The sequence below is a fragment of the Vigna unguiculata genome, chromosome 1 (assembly GCF_037176805.1).
Source record: "Vigna unguiculata cultivar grain cowpea cultivar isolate G323 ecotype 2 chromosome 1, ASM3717680v1, whole genome shotgun sequence".
NCBI classification, from domain to species: Eukaryota; Viridiplantae; Streptophyta; class Magnoliopsida; order Fabales; family Fabaceae; genus Vigna; species Vigna unguiculata.
In genome coordinates this window covers 6,706,620-6,731,492 of record NC_140792.1, presented here as the reverse complement: position 1 = coordinate 6,731,492, position 24,873 = coordinate 6,706,620, and the positions used below count along the sequence as shown (strand labels likewise).

Here is a 24,873-nt window from a genome sequence, read left to right as displayed (position 1 = left end):
AAAGCACAGTTCAACCATCAAAAGACAAGAAAACCCCAAGCTGAACGCAACCTCGCTCAACCCGTCGCTCAGGCTGAGGAGTCTCGCCCAAGCGAGGGTCTCTCGCTCAGGCGAGTCCTCTTCGCCTAGGTGAGAGTTTACGAATCTGGAACAAGGGTCTCCGCACGTTCTCGCTCAGGCGAGACTCTCGCCTGGGCGAGACGCTCGCTTGCTCAAAATTGAACGAGCCGCCTGGGCGGCCATTTGCGCGAGGAGGCCTGGGCGAGCCTCTACTCACCTCGCCTAGGCGAGATGAGCTCGCTTGGGCGAGTTTAACAGTCGTCGCCACTGCCATGCCTATAACAGTCGTATTTTGCACATGCCAACAACAATACCAACCATCTCATGCATTCACAACAACATACCAATTCAAGGATCATAAAAATATACCGTAAACAACTTACAATCACATTAAACAGAGAGGTTCTAGCTTCCCGTACCTGGATAAAGCTAGCTGGAAACCTCGACACCCAACTGTGGAGCACGAACAGCTTCTAAGAACAGACTCAGAGCTGGAAGACAATGAATAAAAGCGGGTCGTTACGGAACCCTGACAAAAGCTACGAGAATAGACCAAGGAGGGATAACTGCTAGTTGGAGAGCACTTACGTGAGCTAGGGACGACCAAGCTGAATGCGAACGGAAGGTGTCGTAAAACCCTAGCAGAGGAGGCGATTGCAGCTCTAGGTTATGTGAAAAGAGTGGAAAGTGAGACTTAGGGCAACGAAGTATGATTTTGTATACTGAGCCATTTCTTAGGTCCACTTACAAGGACAACCCCTTTAATTTAGGGCAGGCAGAAAAGAATTATTCTTAATAGACCTTACATTAAAAATATAATCATTTCAATTTATTTAATTGTTTTACACCAGAATTTTTTGTGTCAGTTAATATATTAAGATGATTTGTTCAAAAGATTTGTGTTTTATTTTACGTGATATAAAAAGAAAGTTAGTATACTAAAATGTAATTAAAAATAAAATAGAAAAATAATTTTTATATATATTAAAAGAATATTTTATTATATATTCTTATTAATTTTAAACATATATTATTATAAATACTTACCGTTTCGTTAATTAATAAAACATTTGTAAGAAATTTTATATAAAAGATTTTAAAAGAAAAAAATAAAAAAAATTAGTTCTTTAACACATGCACTGAGTTAAAAATAAAAATGAAAAAATTATATAAAAGAGTTTTTTATAAATTAATTTAATTAATGAAACTTTTTCCTTTTAGTTTTTTTTTTCTTAAAAACCTTTAAGAAAAACAGATAAAAACACTCAAATTCACTTATCATTAAATTAATTACAATTCATGGAAACATTTATTTATTTTAAGAGTTCTTTGTAAAGCCTTAAGCCTTATCCCATGATAATTTAACTTAATAATTTTTAATTATCTTTTTTGGTTTTTAACCTTTTCGGTACTCGTTAGAGTTGTTCACAAAGGTTGAGATTTTCGTAAAGTTAAGCGTTTATCAATTGGATTTTCGGGTCAAGCTATCTGTTGAACCGAACCGATCCGATCTGCAGTGCGCTTCTTCGTCCTCTCAGGTTTTGAATCATTTTCTCGCTGAAGCTATTGGCTCTGTTTTCAAAGACTATTTGTGACTAATTTTTCGTTTTCTCCTTTGAAATTTTATGGCTTCAGACCTTAGATGTTATCAATTGAAATTTTTCGTTTTCAATTAAAAAAGCGTGTTCCTATTGTTTCCTCACTCACTCTCATCTCATTCTCGTTCTCTTCTCAATCACTTTCTCGTCTCTCCCTCGAACTCCACACCACCACGACACTGAACCAGGACTCTACGAGCACAGCCACCACGCCTCCAACCGTCCATCGCGAGATGCGACCACCACACCAGGACGAGTCTCGACGCAACCACCACCACGAGTCTCTCTCTTGAACGCGACCACAACCTGTCCACGTTAGTAGAGGCACGCTGCGACGACCGGCGGTCTCAACCACCAAGAACATGTTCGTTTATGGGGGATTTTCCCTAATTTGCGATTTGCCCTAATTTTTTGCCCTAATTTAAAATTTCCCCTAATCTGCTTTGCCCTAATTTGCTTTGCCCCTGGTCAAGGTCTTGCTCTGATTGATTGCTTTGCTTTTGTCGGTTGCCATTGCTTCCATATGCCGAGAGTTTCTTCCATTTCTATTGCTTCCATTTCTTGATAGTTTCTGCCATTTCTGTTGTTTCATTTGGTGATAGTTTCTGCCACTATTTAATATGTATATTGGTGACATTCATATTTCACATACTATGTATGATTATGGATTTTTGTTTACGTTATTGAAAGTATGAATTTGCCTTCCACTTTCGAAAACAATTTAGTGCATTTTCGTTACTTTGGCCCTTTTCTTTATCCAGACAGTACACTTTCAATCTTCATTCTTCTGTTCTTTGATACAGTGATGTGAAATATTATGAAAGTTTTTTTGAAATCTGGCTAAAAATCTGAAATCATGAAAAAAATTTCTAAAAACAGGGTCGTGCCCTTCGATCCTTCGACTTTGTTTCTCGGATTTCACTCCATGAAGGTTTGTGCTAAAACTAATGCTTTCATCATACTGCATTTTCATTGCCTCTTTTCCCAATAGATAATCATCTGCATAAAAACAGGGTAGTTAGTTATATTATAGACTTCTCCTCCTAGTACCTATGGTAACCTCTATCTTATTATTCCAATTTTAAATCTGAATTTAAGTCTTACATTAATTAAAAGCTTTTTGGTTATTACCCTTTTCTGCACCCTAAGTTGAATTTCTTTGGAAAATGGACAAGTAGACTGGTTTTATCACTTTGATATGGTTCTGCCTTCTTTCTCTAGTGAAGATTTTGCACTTTAAATGCTCAAGTGTTGTTTCTTTTCTCATTTTTTTGTGGTTTTTGCAGAATAATATGTAGTAGTGAATCTCTTTCTGATAGACTTTGTCTCTCCATTGTGCAAAAGAAGGTACTCCTTTCTTTCACATTCTCCTCATATATTTTATAGCTTTTTCCTTGAAGATAAAGGATTTGCATAAAATATGTTTCTACTGGGTCATTGGTTCTTATTCAGAACTGAAGTTTATACATGTGCTTTTGGTTGTTCTTCTCTCTTTCCAATTTGCTTTTCTTCATGTAGAATACACTCCACTATCACCATATTTGTAACGATATTGTTTCAGTGGGCTTGAAAAAATCTGTGAAAGAATTGGAAAAAGGAACTTGTCTCAGTTGGATCATAGTTATGACTACTTCTCCTAATTAAAATCTTCAAAAAGTTTAGTAAGATTCAAATAAAACTTGAGTGGAAAGATGAAAGGCTTATGTGCATACATAGCCTTTATACTTTGTAGGTAACTAAAGAATCTCCTTAAAAAAGTAGAACATTTAGTTATTCATTACCTTCTTGACCTTCTAAAACTACAAGAATACTTACACAAAAATATATAATAAGAAAAAAAGTATTATAAGTATGAAAAGGAAGTCATTATATAAAACCCTAGTATATGATTAATATGATGTTTTGAGAGGGGGAAAAGGATGCATGAAAAGGAGAGAAGTGGAAGTTGTAATGTGAAACAGGGTGTCCATGAAGTGATAAAGAAAAATGATGATTGAGTTTGAGTGTTTCCAAGAAGAAGAAACCAAATAACAGAATCAAGTAGGTCTAATTATGTCTCCTAAGTTTACATTCATGCATGTTCAGTTTCATGGAGTTTTGTGCAATAGGACGTCTACGGTAACAGTACGTTAAGAATAACGCCAAATACATGCATTCCTAGCTCCATTATTTATTCCCAGATGGCATAAGCTTTTAGGATTTTAAGGTTTTTGCTGTTCCATGTTATCACACTCTGCATCATGTCAAACTAAAACTGCAATTTCTAAACTTAAATTAAATCCACTTCAATACAATAAACTGATTATATATATGTATGGGAGAGAATACACATATGTGTATAATTTACGTTTTCCTGTGTTTTTTTTCTTTCAATAATTGCCTATATATATATATATTCTTTTCAATATTATTATATGTGCATCAGAACTTAGTCTTAATTATATAATATTATTACTTAATTTATATTTGTAAAAGTTTGTAAGAAATGATTTTTTTTTTCATATTTTTATGCGAAAGTTGCCGGTGTCACCAAATCTGTCTGAAAAGTTATAGTAGTACGCACACATAGAAATAGATGATTAACAATGTTCAACAGATATTATAAAAAATATTAAATTAATTTTAAAATATTAGTATCGGTTAAACTATGATGTTTAACGGACTTTAAGTAATGCAAAAATTTAATTTTAAAAAAATATAAAATTATTTTTAACTTTTTTAATAAATAAATATTTATGTTAGTATCAAATTGGTGTCTATATTAATAGAGTTTGTTTAATAAATAAATATTTATGTTATCCAGCGTTATTGGAGCGTTATTGGAGTATGTTACGTGTGTGACATTAAATTGACGTTAATTTATATATTATGAATTTGTATACTTTTATGAAAATGAATATTTTATAATTTTCAATGAAATTTTATCAACAGAAGTTGTACCGTACTCCTCATATAACAATTGAAGATTTTATTTCATGTTCTGATATTTTTGCATTATTGTGAATAGTTTACTCTGACAATTGCAATGCTATTTTTATTTATTGACATTTTCTTTGGATAAACTAACGAAGTTTAATATATAGATAATATCGAAAATGTCTTATTGAGAGATTGGGGAGAATGAGAGAGATTTGTTATCTAAGCGTAGTGTATTCTTATCTATAATACAAGACTAGATTATGGAAAATATTTAATTTTTAATAGGAAAGAGGAAATTTAGTTCAGAGTTAAATCGCATATTCAAGTAGTATTGAGGTAATTGTGGTTCTGAAGCTGACAAGTTCTTTTTCTGATGCATGTTTTGTTGTTAACTTTCAGCAATGACATCCTTAGATATTCGTTCACTGCTTGTATTCTCTGCCATTTTTCGAGTTATTTTGATTGTGTATGGAGAGTGGCAAGATACTCATATGGAGGTTAGATACACTGATGTTGACTACCTTGTCTTTTCTGATGCTGCTGCTTTAATGGCTACGGGTGATTCCCCCTATAAGAGAACCACTTATCGTTATTCCCCTTTGCTTGCCTTTCTTCTCATTCCAAATTCATTTATCCATCGCTCATGGGGAAAGTTCCTTTTCTCGGCTTCAGGTATGGTCAACCTTTTGAATGCAATCTCTGCTAACATTCTTTTTCAGTCACCAAGTTAAAGCAATATTGATGAACTATATGTGGCATTAATTTGTAAAACTTAAGATATAAAAATTCGGCTCCTTAAGAATGAGGGTTACACTTTAGGGACAAAAGTGCATACTAGACTGGTAAACTTTTAATTGAAAAATCAACGAAGTGAATTTCAACAACTTTATGTTTTGTTATATTATATGTCTGTGAATGTTATCACACTGTCTGTCATTGGTTTTCCAATCAACAGTCACAATTTTGCACTTTTGTCTAGCATATTGACATGGCAGCAAATTGTCTGCCTACCCTGACCCAAGGAGTATGCTTCAATATGAAAACAATTCGGTCATGACGGTGAAAGTGAGTTGGATGGGTAGCACATACAATAAAGGATTTTAAAGTATTGAACGTAATGGCTTACTATTAGTCAACATTAAGCCTAGTGACTGACCCATGGTTGGGGGGCAGGAACGATAAGACAAGTATTGTTACTAGATAGAGTATGATCAATTGAGTGAAGGCTTCAAAGTCATTTCCAATATTGGAGATAACTTGCCCACGGGCATTGGTTTGGGTTGCAACCAATGTAGCCTTGCGTAGTTAAAAGGAAAAAAGTTATTTCCAACAAAACCAAAATAATGGGAAAGTATAAAATAAATTTTGTTTGAATTGGGACGTTGAAAAATTTTCATTATTTGTGATTTTAAGTGACCATTTTTCCCCTTGCATTATTTCAAATCAATATGCTGTTACCTAATGAATATACTGATTGTTTTTCCAGTCATTACACCTAAGTAAATGTCATCTTGTAAAATGCAGATATACTTGTGGGATATTTCATATATTATATTCTAAAGCTACGGAAGGCTCCAGAAAATATGTGCAACATTTCTGTCATGGCATGGCTCTTTAATCCATTTACTTTCACCATTGGGACACGAGGAAACTGTGAGCCTATTGTTTGTGCTGTGATATTGTGGATCATGATCTGTCTTTTGAAAGGTGTGGTTCTGTATCTGTATTAGCTTAAATTGATATAGTTGGACTGTTTAGTTTGTCATCTTTTAATCTGTAACACTCGTTATGTTCTAACAACTGGAATAGTTTTTAGATGATTAACTGATGCCCTTCTCTGCAACATAAAGACGAAAGTACTTTTGATAACCCATTTGGTAATATATACACACACATTTGTGTGTGTGTGTGTGTGTACATACATATGTATATATTCAGGACATGTATTGGGTGAGAGATGAGAGTGTGAAAGAAGCAAATCTTGGCTTTAGTTAAAATGAATGGTTAAGGTAAGATTGGACTAAAATAATCTTTACCATTCAAGCATGGTTACATGGCCGATATTAACATCCTCTTGATCATGTTGTTAACTGAATTAAGTTATACTTTTTTGTGTGTGATTTTATGGTTTCACTATAATTCATATTTATACTCACCATGTTAAATTTTAGAGCTGCGTAGCTTAAAATCTCTGGCTCTATCATTGCTGGTTGATACACAATGAAAACCTTTTTTCGTAAAAGGTAGAAGCTTTTGATATTTGCCTATCTCTTGGTGCCTTGATGGTATGCCTTTTTCTACTTTTTCCCTCTGATTTGCAGGTAATGTGTTACAGTCAGCATTTTGGTATGGACTTGTTGTCCATTTCAGGATTTATCCTATAATTTACTCTATTCCTATAATCCTGGTTCTTGATCCGAACTTCTTCCCATCTGATCAAAAACCTGTCCTAAGGAACTGGAGTTCTGTTCAAGGAGAGAGACCCAAAGATGAAAGTGGCTGGCATACTTTACACAATCTATTTAAAAACATATTCACGTGGAACAGGTTGATATTTGGACTTGTCTCAGGATTGGTTTTCCTCTTTTGTACTGGTCTTTTCTACTGTTTATACGAGTGGGAATTCCTACACGAGGCTCTGTTGTACCATCTTACTAGAACTGATCCAAGGCATAACTTCTCCATCTATTTCTATCACATATATCTTCATTATGGGCATGATACCTCAGTGGTGGAAAAGCTTATCTCCTTTTTGCCCCAATTTTTGGTTCAGCTGGTTCTTATCTTCAGCTTTGCACAAGATTTGCCATTTTGTATATTTGTGCAGACTGTGGCCTTTGTGGCTTTCAATAAGGTTTGTCTAGTTACATTTAATTAAAGTCTTGCTTGTAGACTTCAGCGAATCAGATTGTTTATTTCAAGCAGAGTCATATCTGTAGGGGAGGCTTGGAGGCCTTTTGGTTTTGGCCCCTTTTGTATGTTTCCTTATATTATAACATATCTGATTTCTGTATATTTGGCAGGTGATTACAGCCCAGTATTTTGTTTGGTTCTTTTGCTTGTTGCCCCTAATACTTCCTTGGAGTAAAATGAAACTTAGATGGGATGGGTTATCTTGCATTCTTTTGTGGATTGGGGCTCAGACCCATTGGTTGATGTGGGGCTACCTGCTTGAGTTCAAGGGTAAAAATGTCTTCTTGCAGCTTTGGTCAGCAAGCTTACTGTTTCTAGCAGCCAACATATACATCCTCGTCATGATTATTTGTAACCATAGATATGCTTCAGTTTTCAAAGCTTTAGAGTATGCTAACTCCAAGATTGCAGCTAAGATTGAGTGAGTGGCTTTGACACAATGATTTCAATTCAAATTTTATTATTGTGCTTATTGCATGTTGTCCTCTTCTGTTTTTGGAAGTTAACAATTCGAGTTAATGACTGCAGTTGAAGTTGAGAACCAACAATCATGTCAAAATTCGTGGATTATTATATTTTGAACGTGAAAACAAATTGGTGGATCGATGTATTCTTGTTATGTTAACCCTGTAGTTTTTTTTTTCAATGCATTATCTTAATCAATGAATATATTTTTATTGCTGTCAGCTTTTTGTTATTGATTTGAACTTGCAGAATTGACCTTAAGATCCTTCGAGAAACGCTCCTTTTTCCCCTTAGCTGTATTTGAAAACTTGTCAGTTACAAATTGATGTTTAATCAAGGGTCAAAATTCTTGTCAAGTAACCCCTGAATCTGAACTAGTTTTAAGGACCAAACTTGTCCACTGGTTTTATCCCCAAATCTAGATGGTAGGGCCAGTTCGTCTGACTGTAAGGATTCAAGGAGAAAGAGTAATTTATTTTATGAAGGAAAGAAAAATTGTAGCTTACCCCAATACCCATCATTACCTGAAATAAAAAATAGATCTTATCAATTTAGACTTAGAGTTTGAGCAAACTTGTTCCTTCATATTTCTATCCGCTGTTCCCACCATAAAAGGTGATGGGAGCTCTTTATAGTCTAATCATGTAATATTCATTATTAATGCATCACTATTATATAAATGCTCTAGTCATCATGAAAATCAATTTCCACTCCACTATTACATAAAACATCAAAACATCCTAATGGTTAAATTGACAGGATTGTTGGAAATAGAGCAGTTGTTGAATATATTATTAGTTCTAGCATAAAACAGATACATAACTTTAAGAGTAAAGAAGCCAATAGGAAGCATGCATGAAAAAAACTTGCATATCAAACCAACAGCTAACGTCCTTCAGGCGTCAATTGCATACTCCTCTGACATTTTCTTGATTACTGGACAATGTAATACATGGCGACACTTTACCCAAACAAACATGCTAGACGAAAATTGTCATGAAATGAAGATAAAAAGATGTTGGTATCTGAGGTATACCATGTGAGATGTGGTGTACCTAAACAACATCAAGTCATTGCTCTTTGAATTTATTATTGCTTTAAAGGGTATCTGAGATTCGTCAACTGCAACCTGCAAAAAAGGCGAGCAATGTTCTCATTTGGGAATTTGCGTGCTGGTCCTTAGTGTTGTCAGGCTTAGGCAACGCTTAGTTGAAACGAGACCACACATTGAGATGAAGCCACATAGAAAACATCAGTAGCCAAACTTCACAGCTCATTCTGCAAACATTCCACCAGCCTTCTGATGCTAAGAAGATCGTGTCTGGCAGAGTGTGGTGAGGTAAGAAACATGGGACTCGTTGGGATTCTGTTTCTGCGAGCTTGAGGTTTTCTAATGTTGAAACCCTAGAGTCCTAAGGCATGGTAAGACTAAGGTTGTCCTTTGGCCATTGGAGCGAAGTCAGATCAGACAAATGGCAACCACCTCCAATGCCAAAAAGGTACCATGATTCCTGCCGTTTCACATACTTTTGGAGCAACTGATTGATATCGATATCTTATTTTGTATGTTTTAGCAAATTGGTGTATATGACCATAGTAGTCTCTAATTTATGTGGTGAGTTAAATATATATTAGTAAACTAATGAGGGATGACATTGATATGAATGCTTGTGATGAAATTTAGACAAATGTGCTGTTGGGTCACTTGTACTGTCGGAAGTTTTTACATTGTTGTTTTTGTTGAATGCATAATCGTGTAGCTTGAAAGATGGCTAGATAGAAGTTCTTAAATAAATTAGCAGGCCTTAAAACTCGAACAACCTAATGACAATAGAATTTCCGGCAATATGTAAATGTAATCCATATTGAGAATGAAATGTATCCCAAGTGTTTCTGTTGAGTTGCTTGTTTATTATCAAAATGACTAATCTAAATACCATATTCAATTAAAATAACTACATTTATCCTAGCTAGATAGAAGAGGTTCAGGACTGTATTGTAATCAATTCTTGTCATAGAATCATTCACATCATACTAGATTTATGTACTGATCATACTGACAAGTTAGTTCATATACACTAATGTTTCTGGTTCCTTTATTTATTTTTTCTAGATGATGATGGGGGACAGAGAAGAGGAGATACCACACGTAGCGGTCAACCTCGCTATAGCGGGATAAATTATAGAGGGGTAGTCACTATTTTGAATTTTTTACATAGTTTATATCATGTATACTAAACACATTTATGTTAACGACGATCTTAACAAAAAATACAAAAATATACTATCGAGTCAAATTCAAGTTTCCTATATAGGAATAATTAATCATCACTCTTTTTACATCTACTAAAAGTTGTAAGAGTTTGAGATTTAGGATATAATGTCTTTGTTTAGATTTTTTTTTTCTTTGAATTAACACGCCGCCGTCAAAACTGTTTTAGTTCACTATTTGCTCTATTAGACTGTTGCACTAAATTGTTGTACTAGCTTCACTATGAACTCCTATAGTAGACAAGGGCACTCTCCCACTATAGTGACACTAGCATGCTAAAACTTTGATCCTTGCTTTCACTATCATGTATGGACAGACATTCTGAAACCTTGGTTTGCATGACAATTTTGTCTGTTTCAGTTAGACCGTACTGTGAATTGTAAGACCTTACTGCCATGCTTATACATTGTTGAGCTTTATAATTTTCAAAGAAATGCACACCTTTTATGGGTATATGTCCAGTTTACAAAATAATAAAATCTTGGGTTCTTCTCTCCAATACGTTGCAATTGGTTTTTGGCTGATGCAACTTTTCTCTCGTTTTAGTCTAATGGTAGCTGTATAGCTGTTAATTTTTGGGAGGAATACAATTTTTTTTTTATAATGCATCTAAAAAGTAAGGCTACGTGTGTTTGTTCATGGCATATATGATCTCTTATGTATTGGTGTGACTTGAAGTTTCTTTCGAGATCTGAAGTGGAAAGCATAAATACATGACGAACAAGAGCATATTTCAAAGACCAATTAGACAACGATTATATATTTCAAGAACATGAATAATACTTCACTCCTTTGTTCTCATTCAAATTATGGTTTCTTTACTCCCACATCATAATCACAACACATACAATTCTGAATTAAAATTTCCGTAGTTATTGAAAAGTTTTAGAATTTAGTTTAGACATAATTTAATTTTATAAATTAATTCAAGAAGGCTTTATTTCATTTAAATATTCTATTTTAATCAATTAAATGGGTTGACAATGCGATTAGATAATTTATGCTTATGGGATAATCCTAATAATAAGGTTCTTACCTTCAATAGTTAAAATATTTCAAAAGAGATTTGTAAACTTTTATTATTAATCTTATAATTATTAATATAAAATTTGATATTTAAATTTAAATTAAGTTTAATTTAATCTTACAAAATTAATTATTAAAAAAAGTTAACACCTTTTAAAATGTTTCCATTTCTCTTCACCATTTGCAAAGTATCCATGTAATTAATTTTAAATAATTGGATATAATTGAAATGCCTACCAAGATTAATTTTAGCCATACATTTTGAATTGAAGCATATGCACTGGCCAATTGATTCTAGTGATAAAACAAACAAGCAATTATTCTTTCAGGAGAACCACACCGCTGCTAGGCAAAATAAATTCAATCAAGTTTTGGAGGCTAGCCATAATAGCCTCTATTTTTAATTTTGGGTTAGTTTAATACTTATTTGAACACATGATTTTATACTTTTTTACATTAGTAAATTTTAGTCTTAGTAATATTTTTTACATTAGAACAACGTTAAAGAAGTTTCCCCATAAAAAAAAAAAAATTGTTAAGAATAGAGAACTTTTAACGTAAGGATCAAACGTAAGTGTATATTGGTATCACAGGAGAACTTCAACAAAAGAAAATATTGTTAACTACAAGGAGTATTTCATGTAAGAGCAAAAGTTTAGACTTTTTCATACAAAAAAGATATGAACTGTACTCACTATTTTGTTTCAACTGAGCCTTATTTTCAATTCATTCTTTCACTTTGTGACAAAGGAAGAACGGAACTAAACTGAATTCTGTGTGTTACACATGCCAGGGTTCTTAACACACCAAAGTGGCTGAATTGGCTCAGCCCCTATTCCTCTGCTCACCATTCTGCTTCTCCATTCATTCAATCTATCTGTGGCCTCTGCATATCTCTTCACACCATTTTCATCCCTATTTCCTGACCAAAGTGACTCACCCATTGCAGAAGCTCTTGGCCAAACTCTTGCATCCAAAACACTTCCATCAGCTTGTTCAGACCACAGTGCCACTTCTCCACCCAAAACCAACTTTGCTTCTTCCTTACTCAGCCCATATGTTATGTCATAGTTGTATATTGTTTGCCATGTCTTAAAGGGTGCACACCATGAGCCACCATTGCCTGTGTTCCCATCTTGGTTGTCATAAGCACTGTTGTTTCCAACATAGGTGCCATGTCCACAATCCAGATAATAGAACTCTGCAGATGACACAATGGTTCTGTATCCTGCAGAGACTATCTTCTTGGTGTGATCATGTCCATTGAGCCATGTCTGCAAAATCACATGCTCCTTTGGAAGGATTGTGGATGGCACATGCACTGTTTTATCTAGTAAAACATCTTCCCAATAGATAACAGTGCGGTTGAGGGAAACAATGTGAGGGAGGGTGTTGTTGATATACTTCTCAAGAACCTGGTTGAGGGTTCCACCATCTGATAGATGCTTCTGAATTGTGGAGTCAGTTTTCCAACAACCTGGTACTATCTCATCAGCACCTGAGTGGAAAAATGGTTCTGGGAACAATTTGGTTATGTCGTGTATCACATTCTTTAGGACTTGGTATGTCTTGGGGTTTAAGGGGTTCAAGTGTCCTGTTCCTGGTTGTGAAGCTAGCCTTTCAGACCAATCACTTCCAGCTGGCCACCAGAACATGTTGGCACATGTCACAATCTCTGGGTGGGCTAATGCCCAAGATGCTGTGTGTCCTGCAGATATGTAGTTTATATCAATCAGTGATTAGCATAATTCTCAGAATTTCTATCTTGTGAAGTTAAATTTTGTGAAAGAGAAAAGAGAATGTTAAGAAGTAGACTTCAAGCCTAACTCAACCCCACAAAACTGACTTATAAAATGAGGTTTGCATTCACTTATATACTATAAGTTAACTTGTTTTATCTTTCACTTCGAGGTATGTAGATCTTGAGCGTGAGACTCGACATTAACAGTGGTCCGATAGAGGGTGATACTATAGACCCAACAAATAACAAATCTCCTAATAGCAAGTGACACAATAGACCCAACAAACAATAAATCTCCCTATGATAGGTTCAAATGACTTTGATACTATGTTAAGAAGTGAATTTCAAGCTTAACTCAATCCTACAAAACTGACTTGTAAGTTGAGGTTACTTCTATATTATAAACTCGTCTTACTCTAGTCGATGTAAGATCTCCAACAAATAAAAGTATGGTTTTCAATCAAACATAGTATCACTGCTAAAACAACGTTTCAAACTTTGTAATCATAAAAGAAAGCCTAGTTAATGGGCCTTGTGGTTACACTACTTTGAAGTGAGGTTGTAACTGCAAAGAATTTGGCATTCCAATGGTAAACTGCAGTTGAAGATCCTTTCTTCTCTGCCAATGTTTACTTCAATTTAATCACTAATCGCTAGCCAGAGAACTAACATTGTTATGGTGAGATGTATCCTGAGATCCTTCAAGCTTTGCTAATGTAACACTATTTTAATCACTATTCCAAGAAACATACCATTGTAATATAATGAGGTCTGTTTGGAGGAAATTTATCCATAAACACCTTTAGGAAAGAAAAATAAGAAAGAAAACTTAAATTAGTCTTTTTATAGGCTAAAATCAGCTTATCCATGAATTTAAAGATTAGATTTGTACAAATTAGTTTATGCATTAACTAATTTTAACTTTTGGAGAAGCTGATTTCACTTTTCATTCTTATTTTACTTTTCTATAAAGTATTTATGAAGAAATTTCACCAAACATAATAGAATGAGAAAAAGCAAATACTACTAACTCCTAAAATAAAGTTCCTGCCTTATCAACAATGAAACTAAAGATCACCGTTCGGACATAAACTCTGCAAACTGGTTCACTTCATTCAACACAATGGTAGGATCACATTCACCATTTTATATAAGAGATCTACTATTCAGGGTAACAGTTCAGACACATTAATAACCAAAGTTGCTCTGTTGTGCAGAATGAAGAGATTGATCTTCCTAACTTGTAACATTATTTTGTTACAAAGAAAGTGTCTTCCTAACCTGGAATGAGATGCAAAATTTTTGGTATCATCATTATAAGGGCATGTCTCTCAACTCAACTGCTATATGTTTGAAACTGACAGGGTAAAATATCAACACCATCTAACCATACTCTTCTATATACACAGACAACAATTGTATGAACAAGGAATTTGACCATATGAATAAGGAATTTGATTATGTAGCAACAATAACATACCATGTTAGTCTAATTACTGTAATTTACAAACATCTGGTTGAATTCCTAGAAAAGACCAACATGGGGAGAGGAACAGAACAGCTAAGTAATCAGCCAATTAATCAATTCGGCACTGATTTTCAAGTTAGGAAATTTTCTGAAAACCAAGAAAAAGGCTGCAAAGTTAAAGAAATTGTTTCTAACCAGGTGTGTCAATCTCAGGAATCACACGAACTCCATGATCAAGGCCAAATTCTACAAGTGTTTTCACATCCTCTGGTGTGTACACCATGTGAGGTGCATAAGCTCCCTTCTCAGCCAACGCAGGCTCTGAAGGCAGCACCAAAGGGAAAGATTCTGCGTCCGTGAGATGCAAATGGAGCACGTTGAGCTTGTTCATGCTCATGGCTTCCACTGTCCTCAACAAGTCCTTCATGGGGTAGTAGTTCCTTGCAGTGTCCACCATCAGTCCACGGTGAACAAACACCGGAGAATCCCACACTTCTACTCCCACTGCGATCTGTGTAGGACAGTCCCATGCGAGTTGGGAGAAGGTCTCCAAACCTCGCATGACACCCCACACAGTTTGTGCAGCGAGAGTGGCATGAGAATGAAGGATGGAGAGAGTGTAGGACTCGTTTACATCGTGAACGAGTCCTGCATGTGGGTCCACTACCGCAATAGTCAAATTTTGCAGTGGTGGAAGGTCCTTGGAGATGGTGACTCCAAGAGGCACAAGAGGATGGTGGTGCTCTGATTTGATGAGGGTGTGGTAGTGAGAGATGGCGGCAGAGAGGTGTTTGTTGTGGTGGATGGTGGTGGTGATAATGGTGAAGGAAGAAGAGAGGAGGGTGGTTTGGTATGGTGGGGACCATGTGAGGTTCCTTGGTTTGGGCCACACATTGATGATGGTGGTGGTTGATTCTTCTGCATTACTGATGAACCTTATGCATGACAAAAGTAAAAGTAGTGGAAAATATCTTAGAAACATGGTTTATTCTCCTTGCATCATGATCATGTTCGTGTCGTTGCTATTTGAGGCACTGAGTTGGGAATGTTTTGCCCTCTGGGTTTCAGGGAGCAGAATTTTTTATCTCGTAAAGATTTTCTTTTTCTTTTTTGGTATAATTACTCGTATAGTACCCAGTTTGGGGGCAGTGTATCAAATAGGTACCCGGTTTAAAAAAAGTGTCAATTGCATCCCAACTTTTGAAAAAGTGCTTCAATTAGGTCCCTTTCAAACGGAGTTGACTAACGCTGTTAGTCAACATGCCATGTGGTTATTTTAATTTTTTGAAAAGAAATGTCACGTGTCAAGTCCATGTGTGTGACACGTGGCATTATTAGTGTCACGTGGCATTGTCAGTGCCACGTGTCAGTGTCACTATTAGATGATTTCGATTTAGTTCCCATATATGTCTTTTTGTTTCAATTTAGTAGCTAAATATGTGTATCTGATTCAATTGTGTCCCAATTTTTTTTAATAATTAAAATATTTTTGTAATCCATTTTTTATAAGATTAAAAATAATTAAGTATAAATATTTTTACAAAATTAAGTACTAATATTTATATTGTTCCTCTCAATTTCAGTATAAATTTATTATTTGGATGAATGTTATATTAATATTTTTTATTAAAAACGACTTTTTAACATATTACTTTATTAATTACTTTTTTATTAAGTACTCATGTGTTGTTAATTTTTATTTTTTTTCAAAAATAGAACGATATTGTCTCTTACTAATTTTAAACCAAAATTTCTATTGATATGAATGTTATACTAATTTTTTTTATTAAAAATTACTTTTACCACTAAATTTTAATATAAATATCAAATACTTAATTTTTGTAAAACTTTTATACTTATTTACTTTTAATTTTATAAAAAATAGATTTTAATTATTAAAAAATATTATGTCAAGATTGAATCAGATACACATAAGTAGGTACTAAATTGAAACAAAAAAACATATATGGAGACTAAATCGAAATCAACACAATGACATCTGATAGTGATACTGACACGTGGCATTACAATGCCACGTGACACTGACAATGCCATGTGTCACACACAGGGTCTTGACACGTGGCATTTATATTTTTTTTTTCAAAAAATTAAAAAAGAAATTAAAAAAAATCAAAAAAACCACAGACTGACACGTGGCACATTGACTAATGGCGTTAGTCAACTTTGTCTAAAAGGGATCTAATTGAAGCACTTTTTCAAAAGTTGGGATGCAATTGACACTTTTTTTAAACTGAGTACCTATTTGGCACACTAGTCTCAAACTAGATACTATACGAGTAATTATACCTTCTTTTTTCGTATAAAATATTTATGAAAACCTGTGCAAATTTATTTGTGTTGAAGGAGAAAGGACATATTTATAAGATATAAAATTAAAAAATAAGATAAAGAGAAAAAAATAGAAGGTTATGAAATAGATGTTTGTTCAAAAAGAGAATGTTTATATTTTTACCTTATTCTAATAATGTTTTCAACTCACTTTAACTTTGTGTAACTATAACTTATCTATGGATGTGTTTTAAAAGTGAGTGGAAGTAAAGAATATTTTTTTCTTTGTTGATTGGAATGTGTGCCATTGACTTATTGGTTGCTTTTGGTCAGTGGAAAAATTGGATTCTATTAGGAGAAAAGATTGAACTGATGGATATGCAGTACCAATAATAATAGTAATTGTTTTAATAAAAATAATAATAATTGAAAAGGTTTATATATACTCAAAATATTGATTAACATTGGGATATATCTAAAAAGAAGTTATAAATTTATAAGAAAAATAATATAACAAAAAGAGAAATATGAAAAAGCATTAAGTTTTTACTAAATATATATAAAATAAAGGTATATCTGTGTTATTGTCCTGATAATAATAATACCTTATAATATTAAGCAGAAAAAGAAGAGCAAATGATTGGGGGAGGACTTGCTAAGAAACAAAGAAATTTCATTGGAAAGATAACCAATTTCGTAAGGTGGTAGCAGGCTGATAATTTAATTTTGAACAGAAAAAGCTGATTTTGTTTTCTGAAAATATTAAACGTATCATGATTATGTTCTATTCTTATTATTATTTATTAGATTATTTTATTGCTAAAATATAATTTTAAGAATTAATTTGACATTTAATTAATTTTTTTTATCATTAAACTATAATGTTAAAAACTTAATTTGTATATTTTTTATATTGAGGAGTTAAATTTAATTTTTCGTCCTTTCAGTAAATTAGCTTTGTAGCGTTTTACATATTTAAGAATTAATTCTTTTCATTTTTTTTATTTCATTAAAAAAGCTCCAGCAGTTTTATTTTAGATACTGTGAATTGATTATTCACCATGGAGTTTAATAGTTAAATTTAACACACTATCTTATTCAAATCATGCAAAATTATTTTTCTTAAGAGTTAAGGATATGGGTATCGCGAATTCATTGGAGATAGTATTGTATTGAGATTTTCCAATATATACTATGAATAACGTATTTTAAGTTGTAATAATGTTTTATATCTCAAATTATTCCTCTAATCATTTCACTTACAAAACTAAATCAGTTGATAATTCTCAGTTGTTGATTCAAATATGATAAGGATACATTTACAATCCACAAGTAAAAATTTGAAAATGTCTATTTTGTTTTGTGTGTGTAAGTGTACTATGTAAAAGTATTGTGCTTTTTGAGAGAAATTTTGAGACATATTTTAGAATAACCTTTCAAACTCATGTTGAGACTCTCATGATTCCTCAAATTAAGCCAAACCAAATTTTTTGTCAATTCATTTTTAAGGTTGTGATGAGATGAAAGATTTTAAAATTTTAGGGAATTTGAAATGTTTGAAATTTGAATTGTTTTAATTTTAGTTTTTTAATTTCATTTATTTTGTTCAAATAAATTAATTAAATTTCGTAAAGGTATAAGTTTGGATATAATGATTTGATTTTTATTCGAAAAAACTCAACATATTTTAAAATTTAATAACTAAAAAAATTATATAAAATAATGTTTAATCGTTAAATATATATATATATATATATATATATATATATATATATTAACATTTCTATATTATATTAGTAACTAGTATCTGACCCGTGCGTACGCACGGGTCTTTGTTTTTTTATTTTTGTTTTTTTACAATTGTATGTTGATAAATTTCTGAAGTATTTATTGTATTTTTTTAAAATTATATAATCTTAATAGAACCGTTAAATACATAATATAAAAATAATAATTTATTTGTTAAATGCAATAATAATAGTAATATTTTAATTTATGGTAGTTATTTTTTGTTTTTTATTTTTATATAGTTTTATACCAAATTAATATTATACCAAATATAATAATAATAGTAATAGTTTGTTTTATTTTTTAAATATATTTAAATACATTTATTGTTTTTAGATAAATGTAAAATAGGAATGTGTGTAGATATTGCAATATATCTTTTCAGCACTGCAAAATATATGTGATTTGTGACATTTGGTTTTTCATTTGCAGATTTTCCTTGTGTATCAGTTCCCCATCACCATTTTCAATAGAAGTCTTTTCTATTTTACCGTGTGTTTTCTATACTTGAAACATTTGCTGGTTTATTGGTCTTTTAGCAATGTTTGTAAGTGTTGTTGGATACTTATTAAAATTAAAATAATTAAAGGTTATGAATCAGAATGTCTTTTTTGGTTATTGATTTTAAGATTATATTTTTATACGTCTATGAAAATATTTTATTTATTATAATGCTTTAGTAAAATTTATTTTGGTTATATGGATAACAATCTCCTGTAATTTAAAACGATGTCTTATCTTAAACGTACTAATTGATTAATATAATTTTTACACAATGTTATATATGATACGGTAACAATGTCCTGTAGTTAGTATTTTATTTATATATGATAATATAATTTTGACACTTGTAAGTATTAATTTATCAGTCTGGCTTTCCCGATGAATTTAGTCGGAGCATATCGACTACACTGAATTCAATTTATAAATGAGTAGATTATTTCAATTGAATTTGTGGTGGTGTGAATAGAAAAACTAAATGTGGGTGTTGAGTCCATAACTACATTATTTATTATCATTTTGTGGGTTGGTTGACGGTTGCTATTGCTTTAAATGATAATGCAGTTTTCTTCTGCTTGAAGTATATTATAGAATTTGTAACGTAATGTTATCAATGAATGAAGAATAAAAAAGAAGATTGACGGTATGTTTTTCATGAGTTTTGATATTCTGTAATTTGCGTTTTGATTTGTGTTATTTTGTAACCTCTTTCAGTTATGATTTTACAATCAATTATCCTTGAATTTGTTCGGTTTTTATTCTTCATTTGAATATTTAGTCATTCAGGTATGGTTTTTCAAATCTTCTGTTGTATATATGTTTAGTTCAGATTAATTTGTATAATGTTATATACTGGACTGGTTGCATTAGCTTGTCGAAAAGCTAATTTAGATAGCTTAAACATTTTGGTAAGTTGATGGTAATTAATTTAATTTTATACGAATTAGATATATAAACCGCAAATATTATATAATCATCACAATTTAGATATCAAAAGATAACACATTTTTAATCTGTTATACATTCTGGAATACTTCTTTGAATACAACATTTGTTGTACAACTCTGTGGTTTTTTGTCATTATCATGGATTAAGATCTTTAATCTTGATTTACTCTGAACCCTAGAAACAGTAACATACAACTGACCATGACTAAATACTGGTTTTGGCAAGTATAATCCAACAGAAGATAAGGATTGGCCCTGTGACTTATTTATAGTCATAGCATAAGATAACATAATAGGAAATTGTCTTCTGATCAACTTGAAGGGCCATGGAGATTGAGATGGTGACATAGACATACGTGGGATGTAAACCTCATTTCCCTCTTTGTTTCCAGTAATATTCCTTGCTCCTATTACATGTTTTGCCAATCTTGTAATAATTAACCTACTTCCATTACAGAGGCCTTCTGCTTGATCCAAGTTTCTTAGAAGCATTATAGGTGCTCCTATTTTCAGTTTGATTTTATGACTGGGTATTCCAGAAGTTGTCAATGAATTTAGGAATTCTGGAGTAATGACGTCGTAGTCATCATTCACTGGATTGTCGCATCTATCAATTGAATCTGCACTTAGATATTCTTTCTCTTCTCCTGCATAGCATTATTAATAATCGTCATTAGACATATAATTAAAACATAATATATATGAAATGTGTAAATATATATAGATATGTACCAGGAATTAAGGATAATATGTGTTCGTTGATTTCTTCAACAGTTTCTATTCGACTGGCCAATATTGCTCTGCTCTTCAAGAAATTAGCATTGCTATAGTTCTGTAGTAGATCAGGATATGTGCTTGATACTATTGCTTTGATTGGATCACTAAAATCTGAAATCAGAAATTGTGGTGGTATTTCAATATCCACTACTCCATCATTTGGTTCACATAATAAACCATCACCAAGTTTAACTATCCAATCTGAGAACTGTTGAATTTCTGAAGTTGTATTGGTTTCTAAACCTGTTTGTAGTAGTCTCATGTTCTTGGTCAGTGTCATAACCTGACAGTGTTCCCAAAGATATGAAGCATTGATTGTTGCATTTACAATGTCTGACCGAGTCCCTTTAGGAATGACAAGTAGTATTTGTCTAAAATCACCTCCAAACACTACAACTTTACCTCCAAAGATTGAATTCGATTTTTTGTGGTGTTTCATTATATCATTAAGAGTTCTGTCTAAAGCCTCAAAACAGAATTTGTGTGCCATTGGTGCTTCATCCCAAATGATAAGATCAACTACTTTCAATAATTCTGTTACTTCAGATCCTTGCTCTATGTTGCAAATTGAGTTGTCCATGGTTGGGATTGGAATTCTGAATTTAGAATGAGCTGTTCTTCCTCCTGGTAACAAAAGAGATGCTATACCACTTGATGCCACTGTTAGTACAATTTTTCCCTTGGAACGTAATGCTGAAGATAAAGTACTCCACATGAAAGTTTTTCTAGTTCCTCCATATCCATACAAAAAGAACATTCCTCCTATATTGTTAACAACAGCCTGGTTGACTTTTTCAAAAATTTTCCTTTGTTCATCTGTTAAATTTTAATCCTCTCATTAAATGCCCATAAATCAATAATGACTATATAATTTCTACAATTTTTGTATACCAAGTTAGGTAAGAATTATTTACCTGTCATGGAAGTGTAATTTTTTTGAAATAGGTTCTGTTCATCCACAACATTATAATCCAGTTCAGAATATATCAACCTATTTCCACAATGAGCTGTAACAAAACCATCAGGATAAGGCATAGATGGAAATTGTGTTAGGCTTCTTCTATTTCTTTGTAACATCTCTTCTAGTTGCAATAATGTTAAGTTCTTCAAGATGTCATTGCTTAACTGTAGTTCTGCATGCATATAATTAAGCTAGTCAAATGTTTATGTTAAAATATTAGTTAAGATTTTAGAGCGGCCAAATAAAATTTACAATACCTGGATTTGAAGCTTTTATTCTTTCCATATAGAGTATGCCATCAGACAACCATTGCCAAGTTTTTTCCCATAGTTGGTGTGGTTGGTTAACACTGTTAGATAATAGCATTGTAACAAAAAGTTTTCTTAGGTAGTCCAGTACCCCAATCATTTGCTTCTTTGATGGCTTCTACATATTCATTATCATCTGCTAAAAATCCGGATGCCTCACAGGCTTCTCTAAATGTAGGATACAATATATTGTCTACAGTTCTGATTTCTTCGTAAGATAGTGGCCCCTTTACTACTGTTAGCATTCTTCTTAGATAGAAAAGTTCTCCTGTACTGGGTGGCACCCAAATTAGTCTTCCAATTGTGTTTCTCATTTTCCTTGGTTTCCAACATCTATCTTTCTTTACATATACAAACTTTGATACCATCTGGGCATATGTTAAGCTTTTAGCATCTTCGTAGTTTTTGTTACATTCCATCCAACTTGTGAACATGGACTCTGCAATAGTTGGCTTTCCTATGATATCGTCAATGTAATCATCATCTTTGAAGTACACTGCTTGTTGTCCAGGAAGATGGAAAAATAATCTTTCTACAGCTGGGTTTCTTCCGTGAATCGGAAATGAAAAGATCCTCCAACATGCTTCACATGGTGATATATATCTGCAATCAAGGTACTGTTTGATTTCATCTGATGCTTGATGTATAACACCAAATTCATTGCTATTATTAACTATAGCAGCCGTTATCCTGTCATAACCTTTGTTGATGTATTTGAATAAGTACTTGATTGACGTACTTCTGTTGCACCATTCAACATTGATATGAGCTTGATATTTAAGTAATAACTTTGGGTTATACGGAACCACAAAACGGTTATCTATGGAAACATGATTCTTTTAAACACATATTCCATTATCCCTTCGACGATAGTGTGGGAAACCATCTTCTGAAATAGTTGTAATGCTTTGAAAATTTTTTGGGTAGAAGCGTGAGCGTTTACCATTCTTCATGCAAGGAAGGGATTTATTGACTACTCCACAAGGGCCATGAATCATATGCTCCTTAACACATTGATGTAGCTTTAGATTTTGTATTGGACATGGAATTTCAGCTGAAATTACTCTATCAATGTCATCTGCAGTTGGGTATTTGCTATTTTGGTGCAAAAACAGTAGTAGATGTGCATGTGGTAGTAGATGTGCAAAAACAGCAGTTGGGTATTTGCTATCAATGTCATCTGCAGTTGCTATTTTGCTATTTCCACTTCTGTTTTCCATTATGATATCTCTTGGAGAAGCACTATCAACATCACCAACTATTAGGGCTGCTACTTCAGAGACGGTCGGCATATTGTATATCCTTCCATCCTTAGTCCTTTCAGCAATAAGCCTCAATTTAAGATCATGGAATGGTTGTTCTCTATATCGATCTCTAGCAACTCGAAATGATTTAGCATGCACATTGAATTCATCTAACATCGTTGTCAACTTCTTAACAATTTCCACATCAATCTTGTTCTGATTGCTGAAAAAGATTAGAATATCAATTAGTTTCATGAAACATATTTGATTACAGTCAACAAAAAACCAATTATTCATTTCATATACCTTAGAGATTGGATTCTGTTATGTATTTCATTCTCAGTGTCATATATATACAATTGGGCAAACTTAGGCATTTTTCCTGCAGGTGGTAGGAGGCTACCTATTCTATGGCAAGCTTGGCCTTGTATTCGTAAGTTTGGTGGACCATGACCATTGTTGTAGCTATTATCCACTTTGGCACCAGGAGATGTAAATGCAAACATCATATTGTATGTTCTAATATGTTGTTGGTAATTCTTTGCCTCTCTACTGTCAGAGTTGAATAACAGTTGTTTCAAAACAATAGGAGCATCCTTCAATAGAGGTAATTGAACCTTTCCATTTCCACAACACATTTGAAACTTTGGATTAGCACAATATTTATGCTTGTCTATCCTTTCTTCATACCACATGTATGCTTTACAATTTGAACAAATAAATATTGGATCACCTATATCTGCATAATCAGTGAAAGAGTATTGTTTGTTTAGTAAACATAAATTAAATTATATATAACATTATAAAGAAGTCATACAGGTAATAAATGTCTTATCTTTCATTTGAGTGGATGGAACTTTCATTCGTTGAATCTGTAAATGTGTTTTTGTATCCAGATTTTTGAAATTGCATTTTATCCACTTTATTGATATCTGGAATAACAATAAAATAACATAATTGTTATAGACATGACAATAAAATATGAATTGTTGTAAACATATTAATTCATACCTTTCGTAGCTTCTTTAACTCTTTCATTGCTACTGATATGAACTATTTCTTCAGCAGTATAACTTTCAGTTGAAATGAATTGACATTGTGGAGAAGAACTTGGCTTATTCAGAAGCCAATGATTTTCTTTGTCCTGGTTTGAGGAAATCATCTCAAATCTATGTAATAGATTTTGGCGATGCGTAGAGGATGTATGTGGAAAGGGACATTTATCTCTCTGACGTGGTAGTATTCCAGAATTCGTAAGTCTTTCATCATTAAAAGATTCAATTGTAATGTCAGATAGTGGAGTGCACATTCTTCTTTGATTTTGGCTTTTGGACGTTCCGCAAAAGTCTTCAGCATATTTCTTATTTTGCCTATTCTCCTTCGATACCATTTTTCTTTTCAATCTTGATTGTGCGGAAGAAATGCTGGCTTTGCTATTTTCATCATCCATACTTGAGAAAACCAATATCTTTAATTGTATCTTACAATCAAAATAATGAGTTTTGGCTTAGCCAAATTTCATATACTTCAGTATATAAAACAATGAAGAAAAATATAGTAAGTCCCAATGTACTATTATATTAACTATCATAAATT

At 32.8% G+C, this 24,873-nt stretch overlaps 3 protein-coding genes across 6 annotated transcripts; 1 reads left to right on the top strand and 2 right to left on the bottom strand.

The window, feature by feature from the left end:
• The first annotated feature begins 1,461 nt into the window (after positions 1 to 1,461).
• PNT1 (mannosyltransferase family protein) lies at positions 1,462 to 10,252 on the top strand. 4 transcript variants are annotated; one of them, XM_085669721.1, is made up of 8 exons: positions 1,618 to 2,022; positions 2,945 to 3,005; positions 4,977 to 5,249; positions 6,102 to 6,284; positions 6,899 to 7,431; positions 7,601 to 7,911; positions 8,019 to 9,454; positions 10,069 to 10,252. In XM_085669721.1, exons 3-7 carry the CDS (start codon positions 4,979 to 4,981, stop codon positions 8,020 to 8,022), a joined length of 1,302 nt encoding a protein of 433 aa, XP_085525847.1. In that variant the 5' UTR covers positions 1,618 to 2,022; positions 2,945 to 3,005; positions 4,977 to 4,978; the 3' UTR covers positions 8,023 to 9,454; positions 10,069 to 10,252. The 4 variants fall into 4 exon arrangements, with proteins under 4 accessions (XP_085525844.1, XP_085525847.1, XP_085525845.1 ...); XM_085669719.1 differs by adding an exon at positions 2,538 to 2,589 and having other exon boundaries at positions 1,619 to 2,022; positions 7,601 to 9,454; XM_085669718.1 differs by lacking the exon at positions 1,618 to 2,022 and adding an exon at positions 1,462 to 1,598 and having other exon boundaries at positions 7,601 to 9,454.
• A 1,559-nt stretch (positions 10,253 to 11,811) lies between these two features.
• Positions 11,812 to 15,514, bottom strand: LOC114194795 (beta-hexosaminidase 2-like). Its single transcript, XM_028085209.2, has 2 exons — positions 14,658 to 15,514; positions 11,812 to 12,961 (listed from the first exon to the last, which is right to left on the bottom strand). The coding sequence occupies exons 1-2, from the start codon at positions 15,442 to 15,444 to the stop codon at positions 12,015 to 12,017; spliced, it is 1,734 nt and encodes a 577-aa protein (XP_027941010.1). The 5' UTR covers positions 15,445 to 15,514; the 3' UTR covers positions 11,812 to 12,014.
• A 4,542-nt stretch (positions 15,515 to 20,056) lies between these two features.
• On the bottom strand, positions 20,057 to 24,667 carry LOC114187657 (uncharacterized). The gene is made up of 7 exons (XM_085665639.1): positions 24,289 to 24,667; positions 23,584 to 24,016; positions 22,977 to 23,500; positions 22,125 to 22,853; positions 21,679 to 21,771; positions 20,720 to 21,580; positions 20,057 to 20,634 (listed from the first exon to the last, which is right to left on the bottom strand). The coding sequence occupies exons 1-7, from the start codon at positions 24,665 to 24,667 to the stop codon at positions 20,057 to 20,059; spliced, it is 3,597 nt and encodes a 1,198-aa protein (XP_085521765.1).
• Positions 24,668 to 24,873: the final 206 nt, after the last annotated feature.